Source organism: Pristis pectinata, chromosome 9, assembly GCF_009764475.1.
Source record: "Pristis pectinata isolate sPriPec2 chromosome 9, sPriPec2.1.pri, whole genome shotgun sequence".
Classification (NCBI taxonomy): Eukaryota; Metazoa; Chordata; class Chondrichthyes; order Rhinopristiformes; family Pristidae; genus Pristis; species Pristis pectinata.
In genome coordinates this window covers 98,946,925-98,955,800 of record NC_067413.1, presented here as the reverse complement: position 1 = coordinate 98,955,800, position 8,876 = coordinate 98,946,925, and the positions used below count along the sequence as shown (strand labels likewise).

Genomic DNA, 8,876 nt, shown 5'->3' with positions numbered 1-8,876 from the left:
TGGGAGCGGTGTGCACAAGTGGGTAGGGTGACTAGTTGTCAGAGCACTCAGCTGAAGCCATGAGCTTTAACAACACACATGGACACATATGGTTAAAAGTCTGTTTTGTTATTTAAATGACCCATTTAAGTAAAATAGATTGTTTCTATAAGACCGTCTGTCCGAGAGTATATATTGATGGAAAGATGAGACGAACAAAATTGGAAAGTATATTCAATGAAAACATTGGCTAACCAGTGTGATAATTACACATTTATACAGAAAAGATGATTTTGAAGGAAAATTAAAATCAGTGTGACAACTAATACAACAGCTAATACATCTGATTATTCTCAGTCGGAAGTTTCACCAGTGAGGTGAAAAGATGAAGGTTCATTGGCTTTAAGGTACAGACCAAACAAAGGTCTCCAGAACCTTCAAAAATAAAATTAGCTCGCACAGCCTCACACATGTATTTATCAAAATAAACTAACAACTACAAATACAAACAGCATTTGATTAAAATGCTTCCATATTACAGTAAGTTTACACAATAGTTATTTAATTAGTATCTATCTAACTGTCTGAGCAAGCATACTTGGTACCTGAAGTGTCCACACAAGATTCAATTTCGCACATTTTAAAAACAAAATAATGTAGGTATAATATTAGTACTTTCGAGCATAGAAAAGAAACAACCCACATTTTGATTTTACTCTCTTTAACAAAGCAGCAATAGTTTTGTCAGATGGTATGTGGCTTCTGGGAAAGAGACCGGTTCACTGTGAGACCTGCTATTCACTCTCTTACAGTGTAACGGCCCCCTCCCCAATGACCCGGTAACATGTACATGCTGAGAAGCTCCCATCTTCAGGATGTAACATTCCTATTGCAGAGGCAGTATACTGTAACTCTTTAAAAACCTAAAGTGTAGGACTGCAACCAAATGATGTAGCAAATTTAACTGTAGAATGGCTGATTATTTTGCAGAGTTTGAAAATGTGCTTGAAAATTCTTTTGGAACAAGAAATAATGGGCTAGAAACTCGATGATGTTTAAAAAAGGTACATTAAAGTGGTACTGTGCAGGGGCTTCGCACCATTTTATGCACTATCCTCCAGAGCAAAGAAGTTCTGTCACATATGAGGCTCCTTGACTTCCAAACATAAAAGAGTAGTCTGTGTGGACAAAGGCTTTCTTTCCATTTGTTTTGCTCTGACTTCTGCGGCGATCAGGAAGAATGGCAAATATTCAGAGGAATCTCAAGACTTTACCAAAGAGCAGGGCAATGGGAATGAATACTTAGAAAGCCACACAGCAGGACATAATGAAAGAAACTCTGGATGTCTCAGACCAGATAAAGATAACTTCACTTTAAAAATGCTGAAATAACCTCAATAACAAACCTGCTTCACAGTGCAAGGGAAGCAAGATTTGTATGCCTTCATATGCACACAAGAATTTTGTGCATTAAGACATATTTTGCATGCTTTCTAATACCACTGTTCCTGCCCAGTGGCCTCTGTCAGCATACAAATGTACACTACCTATGCATTAAATATTTGATCACATTTAACAATCTGATTTTTGATAGAATTCAATAAAATCAGTTGGTTTTGCATTCATGCTCCACTCCCGTTCCCCAGTATGCACGGATTACAGATGCATGTTGATACAAATGCAACAGTTACCTGTACCACAGCATTACGTTGCCACAATGAAAACGTTGTTTATATATTTTGAAATAAAACCCTTCAAAGTGACATGTAAACGACCTGAAGAAGTACCAGTTTCTTTCTTTGTTGAAAGAGCATTGCCTCGAAATCCTGGTGGGCTGGAAAGGTTCAGCCAACTGCCGTTCTGGGTGGAACTGAAGCCATAACCAAGACGCGGTGCAGGACTGGTCCTCTTCTTCAGAGGCCAGCAGATTGAGCCAAGTGACAGGGCCGTGGAACCCAGCACTCGAGGCACATGTTAACTGTAGCAGGGAAGATGACTTTGTCTAGTGGGGGGCTGTGGTGATGTAACAGCAGATTGTTGTTTGTGGGAAGAATGTCATAGAGCACAGAAACAGGGCCTTCCGCTCACCATTTCCATGCTGACCAGCTATACAAATCCCACTTATTAGCACCTATGTCCTGCTTTGCACCTTCTGACCTTGGGCAATTCAAGTGCTCGTCTGGGTACCTCTCCAATATTGTGAGAGTACCTGAGGCGGTGTGTTCCACCTTCCGGGTGAAAACATTTCTTCCTCAGATGTCCTCTCAACCTCTTCCCCTTAAACCTGAACTTACGTCCTCGATTTATTCACACCTTTGTTGTGGAGAAAAGTTTTCTGCTACCTACGTTGTCAATGCTTCTCATATCTTTGTATAATTCAATCAGGTTTCCTTCAGCTTCTTTCACTCTGAGGAAAACAAATCCAGACTATTCAATCTCACTTTATAAGTGAAATACTCTACCTCAGGTGGCATTCTAATGAACCTTCTTTTTACCCTCCACGGTGTAATAACATTTTCCTGTAACATGGTCCTTCAAACTGCACACAATACCCTAGGTATGGCCTAACTAATGTTTTATAAAGATGTACCATAGCCTCCATACTCTTACATTCTATGCTCCAGCATTGAAGGCTATTATTCAGTCTGCCTCTTCACCACTCTATCAGTCTGTGCTGCCACCTTCAGGGATCCTTGGATTTGTACAGCAAGGTCCCTCATTCCTCAGTACTCCTTAGGGTGCTATCATTCATTGTATGTCACCTAAGAATCTTGCAAATTTCTACAGATGTACGATGGAGAGCATTCTGACTGGTTGCATCACTGCCTGGTATGGAGGCTGCAATGTGCAGGATTGAAAGAGGCTGCAGCGGGTTGTAGACTCAGCCAGCTCCATCATGGGCACAACCCTCCCCACCATCGAGGACATCTTCAAGAAGGCAGCATCCATCATTAAGGACCCTCACCAACCGGGACATGCTCTCTTCACGTTACTACCATTGGGGAGGAGGTACAGGAGCCTGAAGACTTACACTCAACGATTCAGGAACAGCTTCTTCCCCTCTGCCATCAGATTTCTGAACGGTCCATGAACCCATGAACACTACCTTGTTATTCCTCTTTTGCACTATTTATTTAACTTTGTAACTTATAGTAATTTTTATGTCTTTACGTCTTGCACTGTACTGCTGCCGCAAAACAACAAATTTCACGACATATGTCAGTGATAATACACTGATTCTGACTGTACATGTCTTCACCTTTATTAGTCCTCCCAAATGCATCACCTTGCACTTATGAGGATTGAATTCCATCTGCCGTTGCTCTGCCCAATTTACCGATAGCTCAATGTCTTCCATGAGCTAAGACTATCCTCCTCATTGTCAGCAACACCATCAATTTTTTGTGCCATCGGCAAGTTACTATTTGTACCTCTTTTATTCATATAATGTAAATGACAGACAATAAGGATCCCAGCACCAATCACTGTGGCACGCCCCTGGTCACAGGTTTCCAATCACAAAAACAATCCTCCGTCATTACCCACTGTATCTCATCTCCAAGCCATTTTGGATCCAATTGGTCAACTTGACTTGGATCTCATGGGCCTTGGACCTTTTGAACCAGTCTTCCATTTGGGACTATGTCAAAAGTCTTACTAAAGTCCACACAGACTTCAAAATGATCAGAGGCTGGGAGTTTGCTGCTCACAGACAGAATTGGTGGTGGGAGACCGGGAGAACAAATGGGAGAGGAAGGGGTGCAGGCAGCAAATGGGAGGGGTTGCCAGGTGGGGTATTATGTTACCATATTGCAAAGTTGGAAGGTGGGGGGTGGGGGCCGTGGTCCTCTGAGTTTGAGGAATGTTGGGTTGTTTTAGCTCAGCAGGGACAACCATGGTAATAGGTATGCACTTAACTCACTCTGCAGATCTCCCAAGCAGGTGCTGCACTTGTAAGACCATGTAGTCCCATGAATGCTTTATAGTGGGACCCTACAAAATAACATGGTCCAAGTTCTCCTCAAGTGTTCTGAAGGAAGTATTACCTGGGAAATTACATCATTTCATGCAGCCCTTAAACAGAAATTGTGTTGGGGTGACTCAAGAGTGCCGATCGAACTTCTGGAATGATCCAAAATTACCATGGAATGATCCAAAATTACCATGAAATGATCATTGGCCACCAAGCCCTCTTTTTGCAGAAATGCAATCTCTAAGTTAGACCCTGTCACTTTATGCTCAGCCTGAAACTCTTCATAGAAATACAGTTATTTGTGCAATCGCATTCTTCTTTGATGCTCAGTCCATGAAGTGACATGAAAGCAAACAAATGCCAAGCCAAGCTGCAGATTCTGTCATTCTTGCTGGATTCAGACTGAGCAGACGAAAAAAGCTACCTGAGGCCAATGTGGATGAAAGTCACCCGTCAAGAGACACACACAATCCCATTAACATTCACTAACTCGGTTGCCTTAATTGTATTTTATAGCCTTACCTGGTTTAGTATAAAAAGGTTATTGTTTTACCTTCCCAAATCTGCAATAAAAGGCAATGTTGAAAAGCTGACATAAACAACAACACTTTGACGGGTGCTACTCATGTCACTTGCCTGCTCTAGTGGAACAAACAGCAAAAAAGTTGCAGATTTTTTGATTTGCATTGATTTGACTCATAAGTCTTCATCGATGGAACAAAAGAAAGAAAAGCTAATAGCAAAATACTGCCGCTGCTGTAAACCTGAAACAAAACAAAAAATCTGGAAATACACAAGAGGTAAGGCAGCATCTGTGGAGAGAGAAATGAGTTGACTTTTCATCAGGTTGGAAGCATGAAAGCAGGAGGGGTGCGTTTCTTTTTCTATTCCTGAACAAGAAATTAATGTAAAATAACCAAAACTGCAGGCGTATAAACAGAAATTTCTGGGAGGGAAAGATAGTCATAGATGCTGAATTTAAAGTTCAGAAAAAGTTCTATGCTTTTGAATTCTGAGGTGTGGCTGTTGGCACCTGTTCTTCGTTTGTCCCTAATTCTAAATGACCCCAAGTCAAGACAAGGCAGAAGCACAAGGGGAAAATCACAAGGCTCACTCGGAGTAATCAGAAATAATACTGCTCAAAATGTCATACCTGTCTGTGGTGTGGTCTGTGGTATCTGCTGACTACGCTGTGCATTGTATTGAACGGTAGCAACAGGCCTGAACTGCTGGGCTGCTGAGGTAGTATACTGGCCAGGGGGGTAGTAATACACTGGCATCTGAAAGAAATTCACAGAAAGCTTTTAAGTTTCAATCCTTAACAGTTTATTAATAACTATGTGGCAAAATATTCAAGAATGTGTGCAATCGTAACTGATTTCATTAACCGATAACAAAAAAAACAGCATTTACGGAAAAGCAAAAGATTAACAGATTAAAGTATATTGTTATTCGTCAGACCTTCTCTGGAGAAATCTATCTCCAGATGCACCATGCTGTCACTGATCTATCATTGTCTGAAGCCGCAATTCTGGACAATAACTACAGTAATAGAACATTGTACAGCACAGAAACAGGCCTTTCAGCCCACCATGTGGAACTGAGGAATAAGAAAGGGATAACCACATTAATGGGACTATATTATAGACGTCCCAATAGACAGCAGGATTTAGAGGAACAAATTTGTAGAGAGATAGCAGACAGTTGCAAGAAAAATAAGGTTGTGATAGTTGGTGATTTTAACTTTCCACATATTGACTGGGACTCCCACACTGTTAAAGGGATTGAATAGGATAGAGTTTGTCAAATGTGTTTGGGAAAGTTTCCTTAATCAATATGTCGAGGTCCCAACTAGAGAGAGCGCGATACTGGATCTCCTCTGAGGGAATGAGACAAGGCAGGTGACAGAAGTGTGTGTGGGGGAACACTTTGGATCTAGTGATCATAATTCCATTAGTTTCAAGGTAATTATGGAGAAGGATAGGACTGGTCCTCGGTCTGAGATTTTAAACTGGAGGAAGGCCAATTTTGATGGTATAAGAAGGGACCTGGCAAGCGTAGATTGAGATAGAGAAACAAAGGACTGCAGGTGTTGGAATCTAGATGAAAAACACTGTGATGCTGGAGGAACTCAGCAGGCCAGGAAGCATCCATGGAGAAAAGCAGGCGGTCAACGTTTTGGGTCAGGACCCTTCTTCAGGACTGAAGATAGGAAAAGGGGAAGCCCGATATATAGGAGGGAAAAGCAGAGCAGTGATAGGTGGACAAAAGAGGGGAGGTGGGGTGGGCACAAGGTGGTGATAGGTAGCTGTAGGTTAAGAGATAGTGATAGACAGGTGCGGGGGAGGAGGGGAGAGTCTGGATTGGGATAGGCTGTTTTCAGGCAAAGAGATGCTTGGTAAGTGGGAGGCTTCCAGAAGTGGAATACTGAGAGTACAGAAACTGTATGTTCCTGTTAGAATAAAAGGCAGGGCAAACAGATTTAGGGAAGCTTGTTTATCAAGGGATATTGAGGCCCCGGTAAAGAAAAAGGAGGTGCATATCAGGCATAGGCAGTTAGGATCCCCTGAGACACTTGAGAAGTATAAGAAATGCAAGAGAACACTTAAGAGAGAAAGCAGGAGGGCAAAAAGAGGACATGAGGTTGCTCTGGCAGACAGGGTGAAGGAGAATCCCAAGGGTTTCTATAGCTATATTAAGAGCAAAAGGGTAGCAAGGGACAAAATTGGTCCTCTTGAAGATCAGCGTGGTTATCTATGCATGGAACTGAGAGAAATGGGGGAGATCTTAAATGAATTTTTGCATCCATATTTACCCTGGAGACAGACACAGAGACAATAGAACTGAGGAAAAAGAGTAGTGAGGTCATGGACCATATCCAGATTACGGAAGAGGTGGTGCTGGCTGTCTTGAGGTGAATTACGGTGGATAAATCCCCAGGGCCTGATGAGGTGTCCCCTCAGACCTTGTGGGAGGCTAGTGTAGAAATTGCAGGGGCCTTGGCAGAGATATTTAAAACATCCTTACCCACGGGTGAGGTGCCGGAGGACTGGAGGATAGCTAATGTTCTGTTGTTCAGAAAAGGCTCTTAGAATAAGCTGGGAAATTTTAGGCCAGTGAGCCTGACGTAAGTCGTGGGTAAATTATTGGAAGGTATTCTGAGGGACAGGATATATGAGTATTTAGATAGACAGGGCCTGATTAGGGATAGTCAACATGGCTTTGTGTGTGGTAGGTCATGTCTAACCAAACTTATAGAGTTTTTCGAGCAGGTTACCAAGAAGGTCAATGACGGAAAGGCAGTGGACGTTGTCTGCATGGACTTTAGCAAGGCCTTTGACAAAGTCCCGCGTGGGAGACTGCTCCAGAAGGTTAAGTCACTTGACATTCAGGATGAAGTAGTGAATTGGATTCAAATTTGACTTTGCGGGAGAAGCCAGAGAGTGGTAGTAAATGGTTGTCTCTCTGACTGGAGGCCTGTGACTAGTGGTGTGCCGCAGGGATCGATGTTGTTTATCATCTATATTAATGGTTTAGATGATAATGTAGTAAACTGGATCAGCAAATTTGCGGATGACCCCAAGATTGGGGGCGTAGTGGACAGTGAGGAAGGCTATCAAAGCTTGCAGCATGATCTGGACCAGCTGGGAAAATGGGCTGAAAAATGGCGGATGGAATTTAATGCAGACACGTGTGAGGTGATGCACTTTGGGAGGACAGACCAGGGTAGGACTTACACAGTGAATGGTAGGGCACTGAGGTGTGCGGTAGAACAAAGGGACCTGGGAATACAGATCCATAGTCCCTTGAAAGTGGCGTCACAAGTAGAAAGGGTCGTAAAGAGAGCTTTCGGCACTTTAGCCTTCATAAATCAGGGCACTGAGTACAGGAGTTGGGATGTTATGTTGAAGTTGTACAAGATGTTGGTGAGGCCAAATTGGAGTACTGTGTGCAGTTCTGGTCACCTACCTACAGGAAAGATATCAATCAGCTTGGGCTGACAAGTGGCAGATGGAGTTCAATCCGGAGAAGTGTGAGGTGATACACTCTGGAAGGACAAACTCCAGGGCAGAGTACAGGGTAAATGGCAAGGTACTTGGCAGTGTAGAGGAGCAGAGGGATCTGGGGGTTCATATTCACAGTTCACTGAAAGTTGCCTCACAGGTGGATAGAGCAGTTAAGAAGGCCTATGGGATGTTAGTTTTCATAAGTCGTGGGATTGAGTTTAAGGGCCGCGAAGTGATGATGCAGCTTTACAAAACTCTAGTTAGGCCACACTTAGAGTACTGTGTTCAGTTCTGGTCCCCACATTATAGGAAGAATGTGGAGGCATTGGAGAGGGTGCAGAGGAGATTTACCAGGATGCTGCCTGGATTAGAGCGTATAGAATATGAGGAAAGGCTTAAGGTGCTAGGGCTTTATTCACTGGAAAGGAGGAGGATGAGAGGAGACATGATAGATGTATATAAAATATTGAGAGGAATAGATAGAGTAGACAGCCAGCGCCTCCTTCCCAGGGCACCAATGCTCAAGACGAGAGGGCATGGCTTTATGTGTATGGGTGGGAGGCTCAGGGGAGATGTCAGGGGGAGGTTTTTCACCCAGAGAGTGGTTGGTGCATGGAATGTGCTGCCTGGGGTGATGGTGGAGGCAGATACATTGAACAGGTTCAAGAGTTTGTTGGATAGGCATATGGAGGAATGTGAGATAGAGGGATATGCGGGAAGAAGGGGTTAGGTAGTGTGAGGGTGGTTTGATGGTCGCCACAACAGGGTGGGCCGAAGGGCCTGTTTTGTGCTGTATGGTTCTATGGTTTTAAAGAGTGCAGAGGAAATTTACACGGATATTGCCGGGACTTGAGGACCTGAGATATAAGGTTGAATAGGTTAGGACTTTACTCCCTGGAGCACAGAAGAATGAGGGG

At 43.2% G+C, this 8,876-nt stretch overlaps 1 protein-coding gene across 1 annotated transcript in view; it reads right to left on the bottom strand.

Annotated features, from left to right (window-relative positions):
• The window catches only part of arpp21 (cAMP-regulated phosphoprotein, 21), a 205,275-nt gene that overhangs the window by 38,814 nt on the left and 157,585 nt on the right, over positions 1–8,876 (bottom strand). Inside the window, 1 exon segment of the mRNA XM_052023736.1 lies at positions 5,106–5,232. Within this exon segment, the coding sequence (XP_051879696.1) occupies positions 5,106–5,232 (127 nt within the window).